At 43.7% G+C, this 25,300-nt stretch overlaps 10 protein-coding genes; 4 read left to right on the plus strand and 6 right to left on the minus strand.

Annotated features, from left to right (window-relative positions):
- Window positions 1–4: 4 nt before the first annotated feature.
- GSBLH_T00001778001 (uncharacterized protein) lies at window positions 5–516 on the minus strand (the record flags this gene model as incomplete). XM_013040237.1 has 4 exons in its annotated part: window positions 5–198; window positions 232–286; window positions 317–405; window positions 441–516. 4 exons carry the CDS (start codon window positions 514–516, stop codon window positions 122–124), a joined length of 297 nt encoding a protein of 98 aa, XP_012895691.1. The 3' UTR covers window positions 5–121.
- A 1,084-nt stretch (window positions 517–1,600) lies between these two features.
- GSBLH_T00001779001 (uncharacterized protein) lies at window positions 1,601–2,469 on the minus strand (the record flags this gene model as incomplete). XM_013040238.1 has 1 exon in its annotated part: window positions 1,601–2,469. The coding sequence occupies one exon, from the start codon at window positions 2,467–2,469 to the stop codon at window positions 1,639–1,641; it is 831 nt and encodes a 276-aa protein (XP_012895692.1). The 3' UTR covers window positions 1,601–1,638.
- A 739-nt stretch (window positions 2,470–3,208) lies between these two features.
- On the minus strand, window positions 3,209–4,208 carry GSBLH_T00007038001 (uncharacterized protein; the record flags this gene model as incomplete). The annotated part of the gene is made up of 4 exons (XM_013040239.1): window positions 3,209–3,456; window positions 3,485–3,564; window positions 3,594–3,934; window positions 3,969–4,208. 4 exons carry the CDS (start codon window positions 4,206–4,208, stop codon window positions 3,209–3,211), a joined length of 909 nt encoding a protein of 302 aa, XP_012895693.1.
- Window positions 4,209–4,324: 116 nt separating this feature from the next.
- On the minus strand, window positions 4,325–5,652 carry GSBLH_T00001780001 (uncharacterized protein; the record flags this gene model as incomplete). The annotated part of the gene is made up of 5 exons (XM_013040240.1): window positions 4,325–4,703; window positions 4,733–5,110; window positions 5,141–5,310; window positions 5,345–5,539; window positions 5,572–5,652. 5 exons carry the CDS (start codon window positions 5,650–5,652, stop codon window positions 4,325–4,327), a joined length of 1,203 nt encoding a protein of 400 aa, XP_012895694.1.
- Window positions 5,653–8,550: 2,898 nt separating this feature from the next.
- On the plus strand, window positions 8,551–12,511 carry GSBLH_T00007039001 (uncharacterized protein; the record flags this gene model as incomplete). The annotated part of the gene is made up of 4 exons (XM_013040241.1): window positions 8,551–9,440; window positions 9,470–9,992; window positions 10,017–11,674; window positions 11,707–12,511. The coding sequence occupies 4 exons, from the start codon at window positions 8,551–8,553 to the stop codon at window positions 12,509–12,511; spliced, it is 3,876 nt and encodes a 1,291-aa protein (XP_012895695.1).
- A 362-nt stretch (window positions 12,512–12,873) lies between these two features.
- GSBLH_T00006329001 (uncharacterized protein) lies at window positions 12,874–13,497 on the plus strand (the record flags this gene model as incomplete). The annotated part of the gene is made up of 3 exons (XM_013040242.1): window positions 12,874–12,971; window positions 13,002–13,100; window positions 13,131–13,497. 3 exons carry the CDS (start codon window positions 12,874–12,876, stop codon window positions 13,495–13,497), a joined length of 564 nt encoding a protein of 187 aa, XP_012895696.1.
- A 298-nt stretch (window positions 13,498–13,795) lies between these two features.
- Window positions 13,796–15,019, plus strand: GSBLH_T00001781001 (uncharacterized protein; the record flags this gene model as incomplete). Its single annotated transcript, XM_013040243.1, has 4 exons — window positions 13,796–14,026; window positions 14,061–14,411; window positions 14,435–14,551; window positions 14,582–15,019. 4 exons carry the CDS (start codon window positions 13,796–13,798, stop codon window positions 15,017–15,019), a joined length of 1,137 nt encoding a protein of 378 aa, XP_012895697.1.
- Window positions 15,020–18,483: 3,464 nt separating this feature from the next.
- GSBLH_T00001782001 (uncharacterized protein) lies at window positions 18,484–19,928 on the plus strand (the record flags this gene model as incomplete). The annotated part of the gene is made up of 4 exons (XM_013040244.1): window positions 18,484–18,849; window positions 18,880–18,924; window positions 18,954–19,074; window positions 19,105–19,928. The coding sequence occupies 4 exons, from the start codon at window positions 18,484–18,486 to the stop codon at window positions 19,926–19,928; spliced, it is 1,356 nt and encodes a 451-aa protein (XP_012895698.1).
- A 22-nt stretch (window positions 19,929–19,950) lies between these two features.
- GSBLH_T00001783001 (uncharacterized protein) lies at window positions 19,951–20,313 on the minus strand (the record flags this gene model as incomplete). XM_013040245.1 has 2 exons in its annotated part: window positions 19,951–20,207; window positions 20,238–20,313. 2 exons carry the CDS (start codon window positions 20,311–20,313, stop codon window positions 19,969–19,971), a joined length of 315 nt encoding a protein of 104 aa, XP_012895699.1. The 3' UTR covers window positions 19,951–19,968.
- A 59-nt stretch (window positions 20,314–20,372) lies between these two features.
- GSBLH_T00001784001 (uncharacterized protein) lies at window positions 20,373–21,373 on the minus strand (the record flags this gene model as incomplete). Its single annotated transcript, XM_013040246.1, has 4 exons — window positions 20,373–20,549; window positions 20,581–20,821; window positions 20,853–21,103; window positions 21,134–21,373. The coding sequence occupies 4 exons, from the start codon at window positions 21,371–21,373 to the stop codon at window positions 20,373–20,375; spliced, it is 909 nt and encodes a 302-aa protein (XP_012895700.1).
- Window positions 21,374–25,300: the final 3,927 nt, after the last annotated feature.

A 25,300-nucleotide genomic window follows, 5' to 3' on the forward strand; every position in this document is an offset into this window, starting at 1 on the left:
GAGCCTCTAACCTCTAAAGGACTCTCATGATACAGAAGAATTATCAGTATAGTTGATTGTATAGGGGATGAATGAAAGCTGTTCGGTGTTGGGTGCGTGCTGCACGCTCTTCACTCCACGTTCAGTTGCTCACTTGGAATTGGCGCACCTCCGAGGCCGGAACGATCAGGCGACCGATAGGATGGACGAGATGGCTGTCTACGGATTCGAAAAGAGAATAGAAAGGAGTACCGGAGATGATTTCGTAGGCATTCACAAAGATGAGATTCAGTGCCGAGTCAAAACACTGTGGGTTATCAAGAAATCGAGTCTCTACCTGCAATCTTCCTTCGATTAAACGACCATCTACCAACAGAATACGTAGTGTTCTTCGCAGTATCTTTTGTAATTCATAGTATTTGGATTCTACATGATAACTATCACGGTAAGAAGGCAGATACCATAATATGTTTGTGACTGTTTTCTTTCAAACAGACGAGGGGTCTCACAATAGATGTTTTGCTGCACAAGAGGCATAATGCGAATAGAATAATGAGTACGGATACATTACGTTCGAGGTGAAGACTATGACATCACTTTGCGAATCGTGCGCCAATCAATTTGCATAATAGACAAATATGTATCTCTACGAAGAACTCGCCGATTGCAGGGAGACTCAATGTCTATCGCCGAGTCCGCAAAAGTCATACAGAGAAAATCATCAGTACGTTCAAGTGGAACCATTGATTATTTCAAAAGCGATCCAAAATGTATGATTGAATTCAGAGAAGGAAGAGAGTTGAAAATGACATACAGAAAAGGATTTATTCACTTTCCAACGTTACCAAAATACACACTTGTTGATTGTTCACAGAGAATGTTCCAATTTTACAACTTGTACAAAATACCATAGTCTAGGTGTTAGAGTGCAGTGATTTGTAGTGCGTTGTCTGCCTATGTGCTTCCCTGCTATTCCTCATATGATGCTATTGTAAAAAATGACGAGGCTAGCAAGAATCGGTGGATCGCATATTGGTAAATGCCCTGGATCCTTGTTTAGTTGTAGGATGGTATTATCCATTTTTGAATGTTTCTTTGTTGTGCTAGACTATTTTTTACACAGGTATTTGGTAGTGATTGCCTTAAACGCAGTTTCTGGTTCTATCACTTGTTAAAACTATTATTGGTACTTTGGATTTGGATGCCATCTTCACAGGTTTGTCTTGCGTTGAGTATAAAACGTCGTAGGGAACTGATTTCATCACAACAGTGATTCTCAATCCGATTCTCGATGTATTTGCGATTTATAGATGATTATTAGCAGAAGAACGCAAATAAGATTGATAATACGCTGAACCGTGTGATTACTGCGCTATTTGAAAAGATAAAGGAGGGATTGAATCGCTTGATAGATTACATTCCAAATCTAATTCGTCTAGGTAACCAAGTATGGATGTGAGTGTGTTCGCAAAGTAGATCAACGCAGAAAAACTAGAGTGATTGCAGTTGTGGCATTTCTATATATATATGAATATAAAATAATATATATTTATGTATTGTGTGTGTTTGTTCGAAAATAGGAAGCCTATTCGTTCGTTTGGTATATTCTAAGAAACAATAGAATTGCTATATTAACTCCTTACTAACATAATCAAGCTCTCAATGACTGTGTCCTTCCTCAACAGATTTACTATAGTGATGTCCACTATATTCTAATCGCTTCGATCCATTATCTTCATGATTTTCATCTTGTCCTGACCGCTTATGACTACGATAATTGTCTCTTTCATATTCATTCTGTCTTGATCGCTTACGATAATAATCACTTTGTCTTTGTCGCTCATGATAATTGTCCTTTTCATATCCATTTTGTCTTTGTCTTTGTCTTTGTCTTTTACGATTCGGATTACTTTCTCTCTTTCCTTTCATATATTCTTCACTCTCTATTCCCCATTTGCTTCGAATTTCCTTTTCAAATTTCTCACCATCGATCTCATGCTCCTTTTTCGCTTCGGAGGATTGCAAGACCAGCATTAACGAATCACTCCGCACATCCATCACAGTATAATCCTTTTGGTGTGCCATTCCATTCCTATAAAAGTACTCATATTTCTTCATCTCGATTTCCAATACTTTGTAGTCATTTTCAGTTGTTAACCGATACGACTCACAATCATCTTTCCACGCTGGAACAATGATAAAAAACATGAGCGACTTCTTGGCTTCCTCGGCCTTCTTCAGACATTGCAAGACATGCTGGATGTTTTGAATCATACACTCCTCCACGAAGGGAGGATTGCACTCGAACGCCCCTTCTTCCGGCCAAAATTCAAAGAAACTCCCCAAAGAACCGAAGGATTCGTCTGTGTCTTTGAATTGACTACAATAGTTCTGGATCTTCGCGTATCGATTGAGAGGACTGGCGAAACATTCGCATTCCAATCCGTATTCTGATTGTAAATAATCAAATACTCCGTGGGGAAGAGCCATCTGATTCCCTGAAGCATCACCGTCCGTAGTATCATACCTACAGATGAGAGAATAAAGAGAAAATTACCGAAAGAGAAGCAGATACACAGAGCGAAGAAAGTTCTCGTTATGGTAATAGTCCTTGCTTACATCTTTCTCTTTGTACATGTCATAAAGACCTTTTAGAGAATCCCCCCTTATTTTTAAATTCTTTTCAAATTCCTTATTCGCGAATGTGAAATAAAATCCTTCTTTGCTAACAGAAATGCCAATCTTTTCGTTGTTATCCGATTCTTTTTCAGCTTCTTTAATAAAAGCATCAAAATTCATTTTACATATTTCTTTCAACTCTTCCTGTAGCTCGAGTGATTCTTCCTTATCAAAGCCTCCTTCCTCTAATTCTCTCAATAACCATTTATCATCTTGTGGCTTCGAAGGGATAATAGGGTCCTGCTCGTTTTCCTATACTAAACGCTGAAAACTATTAAAACTCCATGTAGTTTCTGTATCAAAAACCACCGATTCATGAATGCCTTAATTCCATCAAGTGTACCAAGTCTTTCACAATATTGAGCTGTTTTAGAGTTTCCTTTAAAACCTCCATGTCTATCAATTACTTTGCTGAAATCGTCAATTATTTTATCTCGATAACGCCGCCTCATATATTCCAACAATGCTGGCTTCTTTTCCATTCTACGCCTCACTCTTATACATAATTACCACTCAAAACAAAACGGCCCCTCCTCCATTCGATCGAATTTCAACAAACAGAAAAAACAATGATAAACTGCTCACTCAGCAACTTTTGAACCATATCAAACTCTGGAGACACGTTTCCTTCCACCACCAGCATATCTTTCTCACTTCGGATCATCACATTCCCTGTGTCATCTCGAATGCAGAAATTCTCCCAGCGCACATCCATTTTCGTATCTTTCAGCAGCAGTTCATGCACTTTTCGCAGAACCAACATGTCTCGCCGCACTTCGATCGGCGCAATTCCCAACTCTACATCGCATCTCATTCTCTCCGCTACCCTCCGTTCCCGCGATTAATTTGTGTTTATATCGCTCCTGCTGGGGTTCCTCGATTTCTTCCACGATTCCACACACTCGACTACGCTCAAAAAGTGGAAACAGAGAAACGCAATTTCGTATTCGCCGATTTTTTGCCGCGAAAGCGAAGCCAAAAGCGAATCATCGAGCTGCATATCGACGATGCTGTTATGACTCTGGATTTCCACGGTTTCCCCGTTATTGGCGAGCATGACAGCATAGCTGTCGTCCTGCTGCAGATGGGACCGAAGGAAGTCTCGTTGTGCGGGGGATCCGTGCCAGCAAATGACGTCGCTGGGCTTCAATCGCTTGATGATGTTGTGAAGCGAGGGATAGTCGGTGAGTCCGTTGAAGTCGATGAATTCGCGGCGGATGGCGATGGAGAGCTCGTCCTGGGAGATCTTGTAGGTGTAGTAGTTCTTCTCTTCTTCCTGGACGTGAGAGGAGAGAGAGAAAAGGAGAAACATAGTCGGAGAGCTCTTCTTCCATATCGGATTCGTCGTCTTTGATGTTTTGTTCGAGGACGGGAACGTATTCTTTGGTTACGATGCCGAAATCGTCGATTTCCACGTCGTCGTCGATTCGATCGAATCTAAAAACTCTCAACAACTTCGTTTGACGATACAGCAAGTTCTGAAACATATTCTGCTTCGATTGCACCTTCGGTTCTTTTTCTTCTTCCGCCATTCCCGATCGTTGCTTCATTTCCTGCTCCTCTCTTCTCCGTTTCTCTATTTCTCACGTCGCCTTCCCATTCGCACCCTCCTTCTCTCGCTGTTCTCGATCTCGCTCCTCCAGTTTCTTCGACAATGCTTCGCCTGTCAGCGGGATTCGCTGTCGGTTCTACGATCGATTCCGCGCTTCTCTCTCACGATAAACTCGAACGTGCTCTCCTCGGGACTGTTCAGAATGCGATAACCCAGCGTGTCGGGGGGCGGCGAGCACACGAACAGCAGCAAATTCTCGGAGCGTGTGCACCATTTTTTGAGAAGCGTCTGCGCGAAGGAAGTTTCGAGTCCAGGGAGCGTGGCTATGACGACTTTCGAAGCCTGGCTTTCCAGCACGTTCTCTACGATCGAGACGCACGTGACGAATTGGAGATCGAAGGCTTTGCGCTCTGCTTCGGCGCTCTGCTGGAGGATTCGCTCGTTTAGATTGGAAGCGATGCCCTGAATGTAGTTGACCGTCTGCGAACTCCGACTATTTTAAAATCCATTCGTGAAGGCTACGAGCTCAGAAACAGCACTTTGTAGTTCTCCAGGTTGCTCTCCTTCCACACACGCTCGAGCAGAAGGATCACTTCCAGACAACGGCCCACCGAATCCACAGGAATCAGCACGCTTCCGTGTTTATCGCGCAGTGTGTCTGTGATCAAATAGCTGAAGTGACCGAATTTCGCCTTCTCGAGCTGAGAGTTGTAGCGACTCTTCTCTGTCATGTGCTCACAGGCGTCTGTGATGAGCAGGGAGATATTTCCGGACACATCGCTACTCGCTCCGCGGAGATGGTTGTCTGGCTGGGGATTGATGTTCATGGAGTAGACGAGATGGTCCGTTTCGGTTATGATATCCCAAATCGAACCACCGATCATGTGGCCTGCTTCTCGACTAGGAATCAGGGCGCAAAACAGAAGCTACGCGTTGATGTACACTACATCTCCTGTCTCCGACATAATGCGTTCCTGTTGGTTGTACACCACGGTTCGAAAGCATTCACACACTTTGCTTATATCATCTTTGCCGAAAATGCAGTCTTCTTCGCCAAGCAGTCGGTTTTCCATTACATCTTCCATACAAAATCGAGCGAGCTGATCTCTACGTGTTAGAACAATCAATATGGACTAGAAACGCGTCTTTGTTGATAAAAATAGGGACATTACAATCCCATCTGGAATATACATAAGGCAATGCACCTAAGTGAAGAAAGTCGGCGTGTGAGATAAGAACGGCATTGAGTAAAGGAATGTAGTCTTTGATAGGAGATAACATATCCGTTTCGAGCCGCTCGTCCCACCCACAGTCTAACATGATATGGATCTAAAAGTCGTCATCCATTCCAAAAGAGATACGGAATCGATTTGCAGTATGGAACATACAGGCCCATCATTTTCCGCTCCATAGAGTGGCGTAAATTTAAACGTAGAGGGCATTTCAATGAAAAATAACCTTGAGAGATTGGGGCAAAATTGGAATTCCAGAATTAAATGTTGGCGGGAAGTAATCATTCTTTCTTACTCATAGCCTGAACAAAGCATTTTAACCAGCAGCGATGAGTGATGACGCGACAACGAAGCAAATTGAATATCTGATGTCTTTGTTCGGAATGGTGAAAAAGGAGGGAGAGAATCATCCTACTCTGAATGCTGACGAAAACCAAATCAATCTGTACAAGCAAAACATGATTCAGCTGTTGGAGTATTGTAAGTCAACAGGATTAAACGATATTAGTATCGTTGAGTACTTCGGAGGGTCTAGTATTCCGGTATTCGTTTGTTATGCGTATAATCCATAGTACGTTGACATTTTGGTCCAACTGCTCTATGGTTTATCCTTTCACCAGTACACAGAGTCATTTACATCTGAGATGAACTCAACAGCACGAAAATGTTTATGTCGTTTGTTAGCAGGAGATGATCCTCGAATTTTGTCACTCGTCCTATTTGATTGCCGCCAGCTAATAGAGGTTTTATTGTTGCACTTGTGTTTACAGTAGGATTTGTTCTGCTTTTGCCAGCACTATTCTCGAAACGAATTCGTTCCAAATGCACTTCTTCATTCCTTTTTGGATGTTTCACGCCACATCTGTGACTCTTATTCTAGAATCAATTCACAGAGCGAAACTTGTATTTTTTAACTCTCCATGTTTGGAATTGACTTCTAGATTCAAGTTATACATCAAAAGAATTCTGTGTGGTTTTGGATTGCAGCGATGGAAACACGCGCTACGCGCTCCTCACAAACGCGCTGGACCTCATCGGCTACATTCTCCAGGAATGCAAATCGAGTTCTCCCTTCACGCAATCGATCACAACGTTCAACGTGCTCTGCAGTGATTTGCTACGCGATTATCGAATGATCAACTCCAGCATTCACGTCCCATCCGCTTTCCAGAATCATTTCTAGTTGGTGACGATTCTAATGCCGCTGCAGGCGAGCAAGATCTCATCGCTCTACTTCGCTCAGTGCGTGATTCTCTCGATTTCGCAGCATTTACTGGGCGGCAATCGGGAAAACGGCAGCTCTGCAATTTCGCTGATCGAAGACTCGATCTTCGAATCCTTTCTCAGCCAGCTTCTTGTTCTTCTGGAGGATCTCTCGCACCAATCTGTCTTGTATTCTCTCCTTGCCTTGTTGTTGTTTTCAGATATCCCGCCGACTACATCTATCAAGTGCTTCCCGATCTCCTCGTGAATCTCCCCTTCGCTTCCCATCCATCGCTTCTCGCCCCCGCAGCGCGCCTTCTGCTCTTCCTCCTCAGTCATCAGTTGGTTTCCGCCACGATCATTCTGTCGTTTTTGTATCATCGGATCGCGGAGCTTTCAGCGCTCGGCGAGGCTGCGAGCATTCGATGTGTGGAGGCCATTTCGCCGCTCGCTGGGCAGCTGATTCTCTTGGACACCTCGCAGCTTCGCACACTGCTGTCTGTGTTTCACTGTCTCGATGAGACGACGGAGAAGCGAGTTCGATTGGACGGCGTGAGCGGAGATGACGCCATTGCGATTCCAGAAAACAGCTCGATTTGGGTGTTCTTCTTTCTGTTGAAGGTGATGAACTCGCTCGTAATCCATCTCAATCACAAATCGCAACCGTTCTTTCCCTCGACCGATATTTCGCTGCTTGAATCGCTCCGATCTGCGCTCATTCAGCATTTCTCCAGAGTGATTCTGCCGCCTCACTCGATTCTCAAGCCCTCCACGTCTCCCATCGCTTCCTCGCTTCCTTTAACGCTGCCTCACTTGGTCGTTTGTTTGGAAGTCTGCCTGACGCAGCTGTTGGAAAACGAAAAGGAGATGCGGAGGCGATTGATGCAATACATTCTGCAGAGTCTCAACACTCCACTGTCGGATTCTGCAGAGCGAAAATCGGATTTGTGCACGGTGTTCTTTGATGGGAGCAGCAACAGTCTTCGACTCCTCACATTCCCTCCTTCGTCGAGTCTTCGAGTCTCTTCAACCGAGCTTTCGTTATCTTCGTTCTCTCTGAGCGATCTGATGTTGGTGTTGACTGCTTTATTGCCTTCTCTTTTGTTTGGCTGTTGGCTTGGATTGACGCGTAGCGATGAGAACCAACAGATGGAAGACGCGTTGGTGAAGACATTGGCTAGCGCGTTCATTTCGCTTCACAACAAATGTTCCGTTGAGTGAGTTTGTCGACCCGTTTTGAGGTGTAGTGGATATTGCTTTGTGAGTTTGGCTCTGCATTCCATGCTCCATCGCGTCAAATCCTTCTCGCAATTCCACCTGTTTCTGTCTCTCTTAATTTCGGAGTCGATCGAACACAACCAGATGCACAGTCTCGAGCAGCTCTTGCGCTCCCTCTCTTATTTCTCCTGCTCTCTCTCCAAATTCATAAACCACGCATCCTGCTTTCTGTGTCTGCATCAGTCCATTCATTCCGCTTATGGCGATTATCCCAACAATCAATTCAGTCACTCCGAGAACACGTCCATCGATTTCAATGAATTGTTCTTCACCTTATTCTCCATTCTCCACTCATCAATCTATCGCTTTCTTGAATCTAAAGATTCGGCAGGACTCAATTCAGTCCTTTCCGTCTTTGCTCTCTATACAGAAACGATTTCCTCGCTGGTGAGCCATTCCATTTCCTTCATTTCGTTCGTGATTAACCAGAATGGAAACTCGCTACTCCATGGATTCCAAACCACACAAGACCAAAACGAAATCGAGCAGAAGGTCCAGAACTGCTGGGTGTATTTGAATCTGAGTCAACTGCGAGACGTTCTTCGCCTCGTTTTCTCGTGCGTTTCGCTCTGTAATTTCCATTCAACGTCGGTTCTGATGTGCGTGCATTCATTTCTTCTCCTGAACATGCTGAGTGTGAATCTGTCGGAAGATTTGTCCAATGCCATGATCCAATTCACGGACTTCAAACCTTCCATTGTGATCGTTTCCTCGATCGAAAAGTACTTCCACGACAAGCAGTTCAAGGAGGAATATGGCTATTGGTCCAAGGGGTATGGAGCCGCTCTGCACGGCATTCTGTCGGTCATTGGAGGCGTGTGCATTCCGCTCATGATGTATCCGCGAGCTTTGTCATGTCTTTCGCTCCTAGTCATGCAGCTATTTCGCTGGATGATTTCCAATTCGTGGAACCCGATTTATTACTACGTGTTGAGTCATTTGGAGAGACTTGTTCATTACGCGATGATTATCCACAGAAAGCCTCTCTGGGTGATTCTTCCAGAGTGCATTGTTGCTGATATGGTCAAAGCGCTTCTTGCCACCGACGAGCAATTTCAGCAACGCGTGGTAACGAGTCTTTTCAATTCGTCGCTCACGACATCGGAGTGGTACAGCAATGTATCGAGTTTTGTGCTTCCAGTGTACATCAATCTGAGCGATATTCCGTCGATTGTGAATCTCTCGCGAGCGATCAATCATCTCGATTCTGTTTCTTCCACGATTAACTCATTGCTCAAAGGCGATGTGTGCATTTACAACATCCTCGTGTATCTACTGAAGCATTTGGGCCAGGAGTCAACCCAAGCGTGGACTCTTCTATTCTTTCTCCAAGGATCGTTTGATGATGAAAAGATCAAAACGGGATCGATTCAGTTGCCAGAATCGTCGCGATTGAGCATCATTCAATTGATTCAGCAGGAGGGACATCAGATTTTATGGCCTCTGCTGTATGACTGCACAGATCTGATTCCCCATGAGAAACAAATGAGCGAAGCTGCGTTGAAGTCGCTCTACGAGTCCCCATCATTTTCGGTTTTTATTGTAGATTGTATGAATCGGACGGCGTTCATTCGCGAATCGAACTGTTCAAAAAGTCCTTCTTCTACTTCAACTTTCAAATCAACCAAGCTCTCAGCTTCAACGATCTCGAATTGAAGCGAGCGATTCTCGCGCTGCGATCGGCTCTCCGCAGTTTCCAAGAAGTCAATCAAAACCCGTCGATCACTCTCCCGGACAACTTTCTCTGGGGCGTTTTATCGTTCATTAAGAGCATTCTCCAGAAGCCCGAAATGCAGCTCTTCGCTTTTATTCTCCTCGATTCGTTCCTTGACACTCTTTCGGAGAGTATGCTGTTTCGAAACATTTCAGAGATTCTGGTCTGTGCGGCCGCTTCGTTTGAGCAGGTCCGTAAATGGCTGAGACGGAGAAAGCAACACCGAATGTGCTTCTATTCCAGCAACCTCAAGGAAATGAAACGCGAGGCCGTGAGCAAGGAGCAAGAGAAGAACGCAAAGCAGCGAGGTCGAACGATCGACAGTTATTTCTCGCAGAGCGCAGAATCGCAGAGTGTAGGCTTATCGGTGTACGGGAAGACGGAAGAAGAGAAGGCGGTTTCTGGAGAGAAAACGTTTGATATGTGCTGCTCGTGCCAAGTGCGATCATTTGATACACACCACGATCTGCTGTTCAGTTTTCAATCAAGCGGGTATGATCTAACAAACATCGACGAAGCCTCGTATTTGTACTACACAACGTCCTGTCTCGCTGACACATTTCGCAAGATTTCGAAGCGCTATCCCAAGCAGTTCACTGAATTATTCGCTACGCGTCCTTATTTGCTGCTTCTTCAATTCGGCGATCGCTCGCTTGCAGAAATCTTCGGTTTATCGACGCCTTCCTTTTCCAGAACCGACGAAGACATTCTCAGAATCTTGCAGATCACATCGAACATTCCAGAACGGTCTCTCGAAGTGATTCCCGCACTCGGCTTCATCGTTCGCATCCTCCAAACATCCCAGAAGGCGTTCCAGCAGTGGGTTTCGACTCGATCTGACACTGCGGACATTCTCCAGCGCTTCTTTTTGTTTTGCATTCGACTCTGCTCGGTGCTTGTGGAGTGTGATAATAAACACGGACAGCTCCTTATAGGAGAAGTGATTGGATTGCTGGGCGCGATTGCCCCCGAACGATTTGAGCAGAAAGTGATGGACACGACGATTCAGCCGTTGCTGACGGATTTCGACTTGGCGCGCTATATGATCAAGCGGTACTTTGTGAAGGATTTGAAAGGACTTCCGGATCGGAAGATTCACAATCGAATCGCTGTGACGGTGCAGCATTTGCTTCGGTTTATCCACATTCAAGTCACAAAAAGCACAGAGAAACTGTCGAACGATGACGCAATGAATGCGAAGATCGAGAAGATCCGAGAGGACCTGGCGAAGCAGCCGCTGACCGATCTCTCTTCGCTTCCTTCTTATCTAATCGAGCTTTTTTCGAGTGATGATTTGAACGTGATCAGTCAGTATTGGAAGACGGAGTATTCAAGTCGAAAAGAAGCTCTTGGTGATAGTAGTGGGTTTGATAAACTGCCCTGTAAGAACTATGCGAAGTGGATTACTCGATTCACGGATCGATTGATTTCGCTGTGTATCTTGAAGGATAAAGAAGAGTATCCACAATCCCGCTTTTCGACGTGCACTCTAGCGAATCTGACGCTGGAATCGACTCTGAAGCGAAATGGATCCACTGGAGAAATCGATAGTGAGAATGCCAAGCCGCTGGAGGGTCGAGTTATCTTTCTGTTTCGCTCTCTCCTTTCTCCAGAGTGTTCCGACAAAGTGAGCTATCTCTTCGTTCACGCTCTGTCCTTTGCTCTCTTCTATTTTTATGGAAAGGGAGAAGCCAGCACAACGGAAAGCATTTCATCCACGACACCGCACTTAGAACAACAACAACAGCAACCTCCATCCAATCCGTTTTTCTCCAAACTCGCAGACTACATCAACTCCATTCTCGATCATTGCAATGCTTCGAGTGACAACGAGATGCAGCACTGCTGTAGTGATTTGCTAGCGGGACTGGACACGCTTCAGTCCTGGGCAATGACATACGAATACAGAGGAAAGACAGCGGAGAATGTTTCATGGAAGTCGAAGGGGAAGATTCTGAACCAGTTCCTCGCAATGATCGATCGTCGTCAGATTATTCGCGTGGCAAAACAACTCGGTCAGTATGAACGAGCGATCAAGTAGGAGGGAGAGGAGTGCATTGAGGGAGTAGAGAGTTGGAAACGCTGATTCGATCGACGCATGAGCTAACGACTTCGACAGCGCAGAAGCACATCACGTCCGTGATTGGTGATTTGGACGCCAATCTCCTCGATGAGCTATTCGTTCTCTATTACAAACTGCAGAATCAAGATATGGCGCGCGGCTACGAAACTCTACTCGAACGAGCGCAGAACGAGCGATCGATTTTCCACCAAGCTCGCGATCTCGAGATGAAATCGCAGTGGCAAATCGCAGCTCAGCAGTACTACGCTTCGCAGCTGTCGTCCTCTGAAACAGAAATGCGCGAGGAAGCAGCGAGCGGATATTATCGCTGCCTGCAAGCGGGAGGGAATTGGCACGCAGCGCTCTTAATGTCCGCCCCCTCATCGTATTCGCTCTCTCAGAATTCCCAGCTTTTGTATTGGAAAATCGAAGCGTGCTGGAGAGAAAACGACTGGAACGGACTGCTTCGAAACCTGGAGGAGTTCGAATGGTTGTGGCGAAATCGACATGAGAAGACGGGGAGCAGCGAGAAATGGCTGTTTAGTGATCGTCAAGAAGACGAGGGATTGTATGGATTCAGCTATTATCTGGGGAAAATGCTGCTGGCTGTGAAGGAAGATCGGCATCAGGATTTGCAGGCTTGCATTGATCGAAGTCGCTTTTCGGTGGTGCGAACATTAGCATCGACTCCGATGAGCACGATTCAGATGGCGTACGATTCGCTGCTCCATCTGCATATTATACAGGATATTGCGTTCTCTAGCAGTCATTCAGGATGCGAAGTAGGAATGCGTGGCGGATTGGATGCATAGGAAGAGCTCTTTAATCGCCGATTGAAGAATACAAGTCGGCAGTTCTCGTCTCGCGATCTTCTCCTGGCGGTTCGTCGTGCTGTTCTTCTCGCAAATACCCAAGAGACCCAGCACACAGGAGAAACGCTGACTCTCCAAACACAGCAAACACAGCAAACACAGCAAGCGCAGATCGGGAATTTGTGGCTTCAAGTACTCCAATGCACCGATCTTCTTTATTATTCTAGGCGGCTTCTCTGGCTTTGGATCATCAAATCACTTCAGCTGCGTGGACCGCTTTGTGCGCTGCAGAGAATACTGGAGCATGCACGTCGGTGATTCGCGCGCGGTTGTACGATCTGCAGGGCTTCACGACCAACGCGATGAACATGCTGCACGCCCAAGAGAGCAACGGCGACTGTCTGAAGCTGTACTGTCAGATCAAGCGGAGAGTCGAGCCTTACGACGTTTCGATTATGGAGTATGGATGACGGCGTTGTTGCGAGAATAGCGAGTATAAAAAGCTGCTGCGAGTGACCGACGATCAGAGCGAGGTCCACTATCATTGGGCGAGACTGCATGACAGTATGGTGACTTCGCAGATGGCCAAGTGCGTCCCATTGGATTGGCTCATCGATAGAGAGTCGTTCGATCTTCAAGAAGCGGTCCGGCACTACTGTCTCTGTCTGCAGACGTCCGATCGGTTCCTCTATCACTCCATCATCCGTCTCACCACGCTCTGGTTCAAAGCCATGCAATCGCTCAGCGAGGACTTGTTGGCCGTGGTCCCCGAGATCGAATCGATCAAGCCCTACCAATGGTATATCGTGTTCCAGCAACTCCTGACCGTGGCTTGCCATCCCAACGATAAACTGAAAGTGCAGGTGGCGCGAATCGTCTCTGGGGTCTTTCAGAAATACCCAAAGCAGGTGGTGTGGCAGATTCTCGCGATGTTAAACGTGAAATCCGGACCGAAGCGAGAGTTCATGATGTCTGTGAGGGAGTGAGAATGGCTTGTGAGTTGGTAGATTATCACGGACGAGCGAGTCTATCCACGATCGAAGCGGAACGATCTCGAAAACGCATATCAGTTTTCGAAGAAGCTGATCTATTTGAGTACAGCGCTGAAGATTGACGATAAAGATGTGAATGTAGAATTGGATGAGTGCGTTGAGAGTAGGATTGCAATCGCTATTTGGAATCAAAGCCGCTGATTCTGCCTCTCCAGCAGTACATTCATTCGATGAACAACGATCTGAAACTGACGGACGATGTGGAGATTCGCTTCGGCTTTGATCCGAATAGATGTACATCTGCCGTCTTTCGCGCAACATTCAAATCATTCCAAGCAAGGAACGTCCCAAAAAGCTCATCCTGGTAAACAATCGGAACGAGAAGTTCTTCTTCCTCTGCAAGCAAGAAAAGAAGGGCGACATTCGAAAAGATCTCCGAATGATGGAGTACATCACCATCGTCAATCGGATCCTCGCTGCCGACTCGCAAGGAGAGGGGAAGCATCTCCAGCTCTGCACCTTCGTAGCTATTCTTTTTCTCCATCTATCCATTCAAGTGTGTCACATGTCTCTCCGAAAACAGCGCGCTGATCGAGTGGGTTCCCAACTCGGAGCCCATTCGACGCAAAATCGACCGGCTTCGCGAGCTCAAAGGCTGGTGCTCCAGCAGTTCGCTGGCTCTCCAATTGAAGAACGACTTCCAACACGTGCAGGACTTATTCGCGAAGAAGCAGCAAGAGTCCGCGCTCTCGCTGTACATCAATACAATTCTCAGCGCTTCGAAGCCAGTGTTGCACGAATGGCTGCTTCTCGACTTCCCCGATCCGCGGCAATGGCTCCAAGCGCGCGATCTGTTCACGCAGACGACGGCTGTGTGGAGCATGACGGGATATATATCCTTCTTGAGTGTAGAGAGGGTTCTTAACGGCAGGTGATTGGATTGGGCGATCGGCACCAGGATAACATTCTGGTTCAGTGCAATGGATCGGTGTCACACGTCGATTTCGACTGCATCTTCGAGAAGGGAACCATTCTGAAAGTCCCGGAGGTGAGTGAATCGATGGGGATTGAAGGGTAGCGCGTTCCGTTCCGTTTAACGTCGAATCTTATCGATGTGTTCGGTGTGAGTGGAATCGAAGGCACGTTCCGCTGCACCTGCGAATTGGCGATTCGATGCATGCGAGAGAACCACGATCTGCTGATCAGCGTGCTGGAGTCGCTGCTGTACGATCCGTTAATGGACTGGAGAACGTTCTATCCGGATCCGCATGGCGTGTCGGGCAGCAGCGTGTTCAGCAACATTCTGAAAGTGGTAGAAAACCGACTGCGAGGCGTCTATGGAGAGCGGATGATCAATAAAAAGGAGGAGCGAAGAGGGGTGCAGGAGGAAAAGAATGCCAGTGCGGTGAGACACACGGAGTTGTCCGTGCAGGGGCAGGTGGAGAATGTGATTAAGGACGCGACGGATCTTGTAAATTTAGCTCAAATGTACATTGGATGGATGCCTTTTATATGACATGTGATATGTTTGTTTCAACACCTATGCGGAGGAGTGAGTATTTTTTGGAAAACGGATGGATTCCGAGTCAGGAAATCGTCAACAAGAATTCCTGCAGTTACCTGTTGTGACTGTGAATGGGTTGGAACGAGCAGGATGTTTGGCGAAAGAAAAAATTGTAATGATTGCTTTGTCGACCGTGTTATTTACGGTTACAAGTTTATCGGCCGCCTATTTCATTGTTGATACGGTTGTTCTAACTCCTAGCATAAATGACCTCAAAGTGGAGTATTCTGTAAGGCTTTGAGTGTTATTTGAATCGTAGCAATACATTTCGGAAATTCAATACCAACGAAGTACTTACGAGTATTGCATTCAAAAAGGAATTGACGTTGGATACCATAACATTTCTGAGTCGTAGGACTGCAACTCGACCCTGAATCAAGAATATGAACTCCAAGTCGCTCTCTCTATTCAAAATGAAGTTATTAATTCTCAGTTATTATCATCTCTGTACAATTTGACAGAAAAGAATAATGAATTGTGATTGTTTGATGATTGCTTTATTCATAGGTTGCAACAAGTGAGTACGGCAATGGCTGAAGTCATGAGCGCTAATCAAGGAGCTTCTCTCTACTATGACTATTGCTCAAGTGAGGAAGTGAATTCCCTGAATGAAGCATTCAATATCATTCAGGACCAAATCAACGTTGCTCAAGTTCGATATGTGATAGGATTGGTCTCACTCAATAGGTAGTCGCAACACAACAAGAGGAAACTGCATCTGCCTATGAATATGTTCTGGATCAGTACGAAAATCGGTACTTCAAATATGTGTGACTCATAATGTGCAGACTTGCCTATGACGCAAACTACATTCAATCGAAACTAACAAGTCTAGTCGACTTCCGAAATCCCTTTCTTTTCAACATTACTCTTATTTCTACAAATGTCACCTATTATCTACAACGTTTTCTTTGCTATTTCCTCCAATATAGGAATTGACATTCTGAATATGAGCAGTTGCATTACGATGGACAGTCGATGTCAATTAGTGGATAGTATGTATCAGCAATACCAGAAGATTATACAGGACTTTACTAATGCAAACATACAGCTGCAAAATCGATATTTGTAGTTTCTATGGTTTTGATTTGTTTTGTAGATCTGTTAAAGCGGATATGACTTCATTTATCACAATGGTGAAGGGAATCTTTGCCGAAATCGAGGTTTTGTATCAGCGAATCGCCGCAGTGAAGGAAAAACTCGACGAAATTGGGATCGATTTTGGAATTCTTCCTTCACTCTCTCTTCCCTCTATCAACTTCCCATCCATTGAATTGGGTTGGTCCTTACCGAGCTCGGAGGAAATCGCACAAAAGCTGCAAAGCCACTTTGAGTCTTTAACACAATCAATGAATCAGTTGGTATATCACACTCAAGAAAATGCGATGCTAGTTTCTGCAAAAGTGGAGGCTTTTACAGACAGAATAGAAAGTGTTTTTGATGACTACGCTCCTCCTTCTGTTAATACATCACTATTATGGAGCGAATTCGAAACGAACCAAACCACATTTATCCAAGATTTGTGGAATTCCGTGCTGAATACATCACAAACTTCATCCATGTAATTGATTCTATTTTCATCCCATGTAGAACTGTGAATAATAATAATAGTACTCTTTTGTCATTCATTCCTACAATTCGTGATATGTTCACATCCTTCTTTTCCACTTGGAAACCCAAATCCTTTGAGACGATGGATGTGGATACAGATCGACTATTTCAACAGTTTGGCAATATAACACACGCTGCTATGATTGTTGATGCCCTGTACCGCATATTCTCGCTGTTACACACCATCCTGAAAGTGGTTTCTCGAGGAGAATTGCATGCAATCCAAATTGGTAAAGCGAGCAAACAAAATTCCCCCTCCTTTTGGAATTCCATCACTTCGCTTTTTCTCGCTCTCCTTCCTACACTATTTATTACTGGCTGCATTGTGTACGTTCCATTCTTGAATAGGACTGTAGAGTTTTCTCGATCCTCATAGCCACTGCGATCTACATTCCACTTCTGATGAATTACATCCATGGATGTGTTCAATCCGATCAAGGAGCTTTATCAGTCGCAATCTGAACATTCTCGTATCCAATTACATCTCGATGGAGGCAGAGAATGCAATAACAATTGTTGAATGCGTTGATCCTCTTTGATCATAGGGCAATGAACGGTATGAGCAGAAGCGAAGTGATTACTGTGTAAACATGGGTAAATCGACTCAACTAACGTACCAAGAACAGACTGTTCAGTATACCAGTGTCGTAGAAGCACTCGATCGCCTGCACAATGTAACTCGATTGTCTGAAAAGTGCGTAAACCAAACTATACTTGGACAGCGAAGAGATTATATCCTGCAGCAACTGTCTTCAATCCAAAATGATACGTCACGTCCCATTCTTCCTCTCAGAGATTCTGTCTTTAACTGCTCTGCTCTGTCCTCTTGTTCTATTTCGTGTAGTCCTCCGAACGAAGTCATTCTGCAAGAGTAGGCGTCGTGCTGCCCGAAAACAAACTATAGTCTCTCCCACCAAGCAGCCTGCGACACTGAATGGCTTGTACACAGTTCGATTGTCGGTTTCATTCTGGCTCTTCTCATATGGCTTATTCTCAACCTGTCTCGAATACTCCTTACAAAGTCGTTCTTATATTCGAGATCTAGTTCCTTTACATTTCAGAAAGTAGAGTAAGATTGCTCTATATATCAATAAAAATACAGGATCGTCCTTCCAGCTACAATCAACGGGGAAATTGTAAGAAATGATCAGATAATGCAGAAAGAGCACTTTAAGAAGATGATTTCCCAGAAAAGAAAACAAATGCAGTACTTGGCAGTGTTTTACAACATTCTGGCGTTGATTCTTCAATTTGTGTGGATCGGACTTCTTGTGTGGATCTCTCCTTTTGTTTCTGGTATTTATCGTAAAGAATGAAATGTTTGATAAAGAAAACACCCAAACTTCCGGAAATCCAGAAAATTGAATCCTTCCATTTTAAGTTATAAGAACTTCTAGTTTTTAAATAAATATGGATGACAAGAAGAAGAAGAAGAGGACAGATCGTATTCATAATGTGCGCGAGCTCATTACGAATGAAAACACATTTCTAAAGAATTTGAGGTATTGGTTGAAGGAGGTATTTAAGAATAGGAACATGATGGACATTTATATGAATCCAATGGAAAAGGAAATGAAAAGGGAATACACGTTTTTGAGTCTTGGGATTGATATGATTCAAAAGGCGACAGAGGAGATCATTCGAAGCTTTGGATTTAAAACCATAGACGGTTTGGTTGAAGAGAGTGAATTAACCTTCCAAAATGTCGAGAATTTAAATGTGGCCAATATTATCAGGGATTCCTATAATAAATATATTCATTTGTATGTGTTTTTGTCAGGATTGATCCTAGTTATAAATTCTTCATGCAAAATGCAGAGAAAAGTGTTACCTATATTAACGAGCTTAACTCAAATGACCCGTTTTACAAGTGGGTCGAATCGCGCCGCTGGACAAAGACGGAATATAGAAACTCTCTAGCTGATTATTTCGATAGAATTGTAAAGCACCCAGGCCAAATCGATTTAGTTTTTCGAAACATTCTGAAGAACACCCTAGATGATGATCCCTGCTTAGAGGAACTGAACAAGCAATACGCGATCTTCCACAAGGAGATCGAGAAGCTGGATTCGTGCGTCGAAACGACCAAGGAAAACGAGCTGTACTTGCTGCAAAAGCGCGTGGAGGGGAATGTTCCGATCGTGAAACCGGCTCGCAAGTTCATAACGAAGGTTTGTTCGCTGGCTCCATCTGACCCACAGGGATATTTCGCGTGCATCGTTCCCACGAAGCGCGAAATCAAAGATGTAATGGTGAATGGGCGGGTTGACCGTAGAATTTGAACTACGCGATCTCGGAAGTGGAGCAGCGAATGCAGTTTTATATGTTCAACGATATTCTGCTGTATGGGAAGGAGACGAACGGGAAGCTCTACATTCGAGACTATTTCTACTTCGGTAGTGTTGGGGAATAGCGATGATGTGCAGTGAATTCGATCGTGGAGATCGAGGAGAACGTGATTACCATCCAAGACTACGAGAAGAGCGTTTCCTTCTGCGAGCTGATTCGAAGCGATCCGCAGGATTTGATGAATATCAAGCCCATTACCGAGTGGTACGACCAGATCGTGAAGGCCATCGCGGAGATGCAGAAGCGCTTCCGCATTTGCAGCATTTGCAACCAGAACTGCGAGTTCAACGCGGAGCTCGACGAGCAAATTCGAACGGCGCACGATATGTCGCCTGTGAAGGCGTCGAAGCCTGGCAAAGACTCGCTGAAAGCGGTGTTGTGTCGTGGATGCGGGCGTTGCATCTGCACGAAGTGCATGGATATGCACGCAGATGCTTTGAAGAGCGCGGTGGACAAGACGTTGTACTGCGTCCCCTGCCAGATTTGGAATAAGCGCGAGTTGGCGAGCACGGAGGTGTACAAGGCGATGTCGAAGGACCGCGTGGGCGCGTGGGTGCGCGCAGTGGGCGACATTCCGTCGAACAAGTTTTATTACAACCCCACGACGAAGGAAGTGTGCTGGGATGTACCCGCGGAGGGAATGGAGGAGTACCAGAAGTCCTCGTATTTGCTGATGCAGTCCAAGTTTGAGCCCTCGAAGAAGAACGGCATGCTGCTGTCGTATGTGACTCCTGACGGGAAGCTGTATTATTACAATACAGCCACGGATCAAGTGCAGTGGCGGACGACGGTGGACACGATGGGAGGAGTTGGGACAACGTACTGCTGCATGAACTGTGGACATGAGTCAAGCACTTGGTTTGCTGTGTGTAACGATTGCAAGAAGCGATCGAGTTTGTGAGTTGTTTGAGTAAAAAACAAGATCAATCAAACCTATTATTTTATTCACTAGCCATGGCCTCCATAAGAATCGAGGCGAGGAAGAGGAGCAGAGAAACGATCTGAACTGTCCACGTCTTGCAGTCAGCTCCCTTGTACTCCTTGTAAACGAACACACCCAGCAGAGCGGACACCAGCAGCGTACCACGGCTCAACGCATATCCAATAGCAAAGCCGAGCTTGCTTCCAGCACTCGCATAACCCCAGTTACCCAGCGTCAGAAGGAGTCCGGACCAAATGGCTAGACATCAACGGAGCGTTCAAGACAAACCAGGCCATCTCTGCTTCCAGGTAGCATGGAAATAGTCAGAGAAGGTGCACTTCGGTCCCTGGAGCGGATGACGCATCACGATGCTGTGTGTGAGAGAAGAAACCAAAGCAAACTAGGCGAAGGGGAACACCGTGATCATCGAGGCGAAACTGACCACCTGGAAGATTCCCTGTCCATGAGAAGCCAATCCAATGAGTCTACATAGGGAGAAAGGGGAATGGGGGCTTTGGATCCCATAGCTGTGCAGGGAGCGTAGAACACATCGCACACGGCCGCGGAAATACCCAGAATGATGAATGAACGCATGGAGAGCTGCGAATCAAGGGAAGGCAAGGCGCCCTACCAGCTTTTTCGGTTGTTCGGGCACAGGCACAGACACATCAGTGGTAGCAGGAGCAGCTTCCGCAGGAGCAGGAGCAGGAGCAGGAGCGGCCTCAGTAGTAGCAGGAGCAGCTTCAGCAGGAGCAGCCTCAGTGGTAGCAGGAGCCTTAGAAATAGTTTGACTGGACATAGGCTGGTTATCAACAGCATTAGCCAGCAGGGAGGCCTCTTCCTCTCTCTTTCGCTGACACTTCTGATTCATACTACACCATGACGCATACAACAAGAACTTACTTGGAAGAAATGGTGTTCAAGACCACAGCCACAAAGAGCACACCAACTCCAGAGAAAATAAGATATACGTTTCCAATTCTCTGCATGAAATAAGTAATGATGACTCCAAGCAGCATAGAAGAACCAAAGAGAAGAGGGATAGCACTCGTGAGGCCGTATCCGTCAACAAGAACGAACATAATTAAAGTGAAACCCATAGTGGTAGCTCCAGCAAGGAAAGGTCCACCAATCTTATACCAAGCCATCGCGGGCTAAACATAACAAAGACAAAACAAGACTACTCCCTGCTTAAATATCTCAATAATATTGACAAACGTATCCTCATTATTCGGAGGGAACCACTTAGCACCCAAAGTGAGACTCAGGATGGTGTGGAATATAAAAACGAACACAAAGAAATCGATCGTATACAGGGAAACAGGATAGGTCAAATACTTGACTGCAATCTTGTTCGTACCCCATGTGATCATAGTAAGAACTGCCAAAAGTAAAGAAACAGCCTCGGACTGCGAAACAAACATTTCCACCAGTAATAATATGTGAATACTATTTGTATTCCACTCGTTTAGTGTATGTCGTCACACCGAATATTCGACCTTTTTATGTACAAACAATAGGGGACAAAAAGGTTTCTAGAATTATGTAGCATTGATCCATTTTTAAGGTGTTTCACAATGTTTTAGAGTTTAACAGCGCAATATAAACCATTGATAGGAATAGACCCATTAGTCATCGACTTGTATGATATACACCAAATGATAAATTTGAAAATACAAATAACAAGCATGGTATAAATAATGCAGTATGCAAAGTTTAATGACTTAGTTTTTCTTTGGCATATAGTCAAAATGCTTAGTCTGAATGGAGAAGAGATAAATGAGCCAAATGATCCCATTAAATTTGATTTTCAAGAGCAACCTCCTGAAGGTGATGCATCTGAAGGCAAGGACACTAATTTCAATGCTGGTACACAATATCATGGACTTGAAAGCAGTGCTCAAGTATCAAATAACATGGGTGAAGAGAATTTTGGAAAATCCCAACCTATAACTCTTTCTCCAATTGTTAATATTAATTTAAATAAGAAAAGTAGTATAAATAGTATTCCAAGTATCAAGAGTGATAGTTATGAGGGAAATGAACAAGGCAGTTTTATGAACTCTAGTGTTCGTAGTGATCGACCTATTTGGGTAGTATATGAAGATAAAGCAATTGAAACTGATGCTTCTACAGAAATAAGTGTCAATGTGGAAAAAGAAAAGCATGAAAACAATATAGAGATTGTTGAGAATGTGGAAATCAGAGAAGAAGAAGAAAGAAATGTAGAGAATGAAGAGAATATAGAGAATGAAGAGAACGAAGAAGAAAGAAATGAAGAGAATGAAGAGAATGTAGAGAATGTAGAAATCAGAGAAGAAGAAGAAAATGAAGAGAATGAAGAAGAAAGAAATAAAGAGAATGTAGAGAATGAAGAAGAAAGAAATGTAGAGAATGTAGAAATCAGAGAAGAAGAAAGAAATGTAGAGAATGTAGAGAATGAAGAGAATGAAGAGAACGAAGAAGAAAGAAATGAAGAGAATGAAGAGAATGAAGAGAATGCAGAGAACGAAGAAGAAAGAAATGTAGAGAATGAAGAGAACGAAGAAGAAAGAAATGAAGAGAATGAAGAAGAAAGAAATGTAGAGAATGTAGAGAATGTAGAGAATGTAGAGAATGTGGAAATCAGAGAAGAAGAAAGAAATGAAGAGAATGAAGAGAACGAAGAGAATGTAGAGAATGTAGAAATCAGAGAAGAAGAAGAAATAAATGCACAGAACGAAGAGAACGAAGAGAATGAAGAGAATATAGAGAATGAAGAGAATGAAGAGAATGAAGAGAATGTAGAGACCGAAGAAGAAAGAAATGAAGAGAATATAGACAACGAAGAAGAAAGAAATGTAGAGAATGAAGAGAATGAAGAGAATGAAGAGAATGAAGAGAATGAAGAGAATGAAGAGAATGAAGAGAATGAAGAGAATGAAGAAGAAAGAAATGCAGAGAATGAAGGAAATGAAGAGAATGAAGAAGAAAGAAATGAAGAGAATGTAAAGAATGTAGAGAATGTGGAAATCAGAGAAGAAGAAAGAAATGAAGAGAATGAAGAGAATGAAGAGAATGAAGAGAATGAAGAGAACGAAGAAGAAAGAAATGTAGAGATTGAAGAGAATGTAGAGAACGAAGAGAATGAAGAAAATGAAGAGAACGAAGAGACTGCGGAAATCAGAGAAGAAGAAGAAAGAAATGAAGAGAATGAAGAGAATGAAGAGAATGTAGAGAACGAAGAGAACGAAGAGACTGCGGAAATCAGAGAAGAAGAAGAAAGAAATGAAGAGAATGTAGAGAACGAAGAGAATGTAGAGAACGAAGAGAACGAAGAGACTGCGGAAATCAGAGAAGAAGAAGAAAGAAATGAAGAGAATGTAGAGAACGAAGAGAATGAAGGAAATGAAGAGAATGAAGAGAATGAAGAGACTGCGGAAATCAGAGAAGAAGAAGAAAGAAATGAAGAGAATGAAGAGAACGAAGAGAATGAAGGAAATGAAGAGAATGAAGAGAATGAAGAGACTGCGGAAATCAGAGAAGAAGAAGAAAGAAATGAAGAGAATGTAGAGAACGAAGAGAATGCAGAGGATATAGAGAACGAAGAGACTGCGGAAATCAGAGAAGAAGAAGAAAGAAATGAAGAGAATGTAGAGAACGAAGAGAACGAAGAGGATATAGAGAACGAAGAGAATGTAGAAATCAGAGAAGAAGAAGAAAGAAATGAAGAGAATGTAGAGAATGAAGAGAATAGAGGAAAAAATGATGAGAATGGTGAAGAAGTTAATAAACCAATGAATATATTGCTTAATGAGAATGGGCTTAACAAGTGTCTCGCTTTTGATGGTTTATCTGATCAATCTAATAATAGTGAAAGTAGTTCTTATTATCTATCGCAGATTGATTTTTCGGTCGAATCTAGTCATACTGATTCCGAAGAATCATCTTCACCTGATACCTATGATTATTCTGTTTCTGAATATTCGGATAGTGATGACACAAGCCAACAAATTGTTGATGTTGTTGGGCATGATCTGCCTGTGACATTAAGATTACTTATTTCGTATTGTAATCAATTCGTTAACAGTATTTCCGAAGCAAATGGTTCCATTTCAATTCCTCGCTTTGATTTTACTAAAATACATAAGTCAACTCTACTAACTCAAACTTGCTTGTCAATTGAAGATAATTACATCTCTTCGGTTGCTTCTCAACTTCGAAGTATTCAAGAAATTCTACTACACTTCAATGCTCAGTTTAGTTCCTTAAAAGAAATGAATTTGAAGCGATTGCAGAAATACTTATCGAAACGAAATTCTAGTTATGATATTCAATCTCTCCATGAATTAAAGAAAAAAATAGAAATGTTTGAATGGAAGTTGAACTACTTTGCTGATTACTTAAATTCATATCAGAACAGAAAAGCCCAGATGTGTGCAGAAAGAGTAAATTTGTATCCTCTTGAAGAAACGTCTAAATTAGGAGAGTATTTCTTGAACTAATTAATAAGGCATAGAGAAGTTAGTACAAAGCTAAATCAGCTGATAGCAGAACTTCATCGACAACAACAAAGAGATATAGCCCAGTTTAGTTCTCCAGAGTTGAATATAAAGAAAAGAAGTGATAATCTTCGGCAGCTGTTTAGAGAAAGGTATAGGGAATTTGAGGTGACTGAAATTGTTCCTGATTCTGTAATTAACCGCCACTTGAAATGCGAAGAAATTATAGATTCTTACTCAAGTACATTGAATTTGGCGACACAATTAAACAAAATGATAGATGAGACTAAACACATTGTGAAGGATATTTTAGATGCTCCTACTACATCGTATAAAAGTGTAATCACCTCTGAACTTAATACTGTCGGTCAGATTATGCAGTGCTGTTCACATATGAGTGATATAAATACCAGCAAAATAATTGATGATGTAATGGATACTAATTCTGTAAATTCAGATTATGATACATCTGAAGTTAGGGACACTTCACAACCCTCTAATTCTTCATTCAATGTTGGTGGAGGACTATTTGGTAATACTAAGAATGAGAATGAGAACAGCGAAGCTCCTCAACCTCCAGCTCCATCATTTAATGTTGGTGGAGGACTATTTGGTAATAAGAACGAGAATGGAAAGAATGAAGCTCCTCAACCTCCTGCTCCATCATTCAATGTTGGTGGAGGACTATTTAGTAATAAGAACGATAATGGAAATGTAAGTGGAGGATTATTTAGTAATAAGAACAAGACGGAGAACAGTGAAGTTCCTCATCCTCCAGCTCCATCATTTAATGTTGGTGGAGATGTATTTGGAGGATTATTTGGTAATAAGAATGAAAATAAGAACAGTGAAGCTCCTCAACCTCCAGCT

This window comes from Blastocystis hominis (genome assembly GCF_000151665.1).
Source record: "Blastocystis hominis, Singapore isolate B (sub-type 7) whole genome shotgun sequence assembly, scaffold_14".
NCBI classification, from domain to species: Eukaryota; class Bigyra; order Opalinata; family Blastocystidae; genus Blastocystis; species Blastocystis hominis.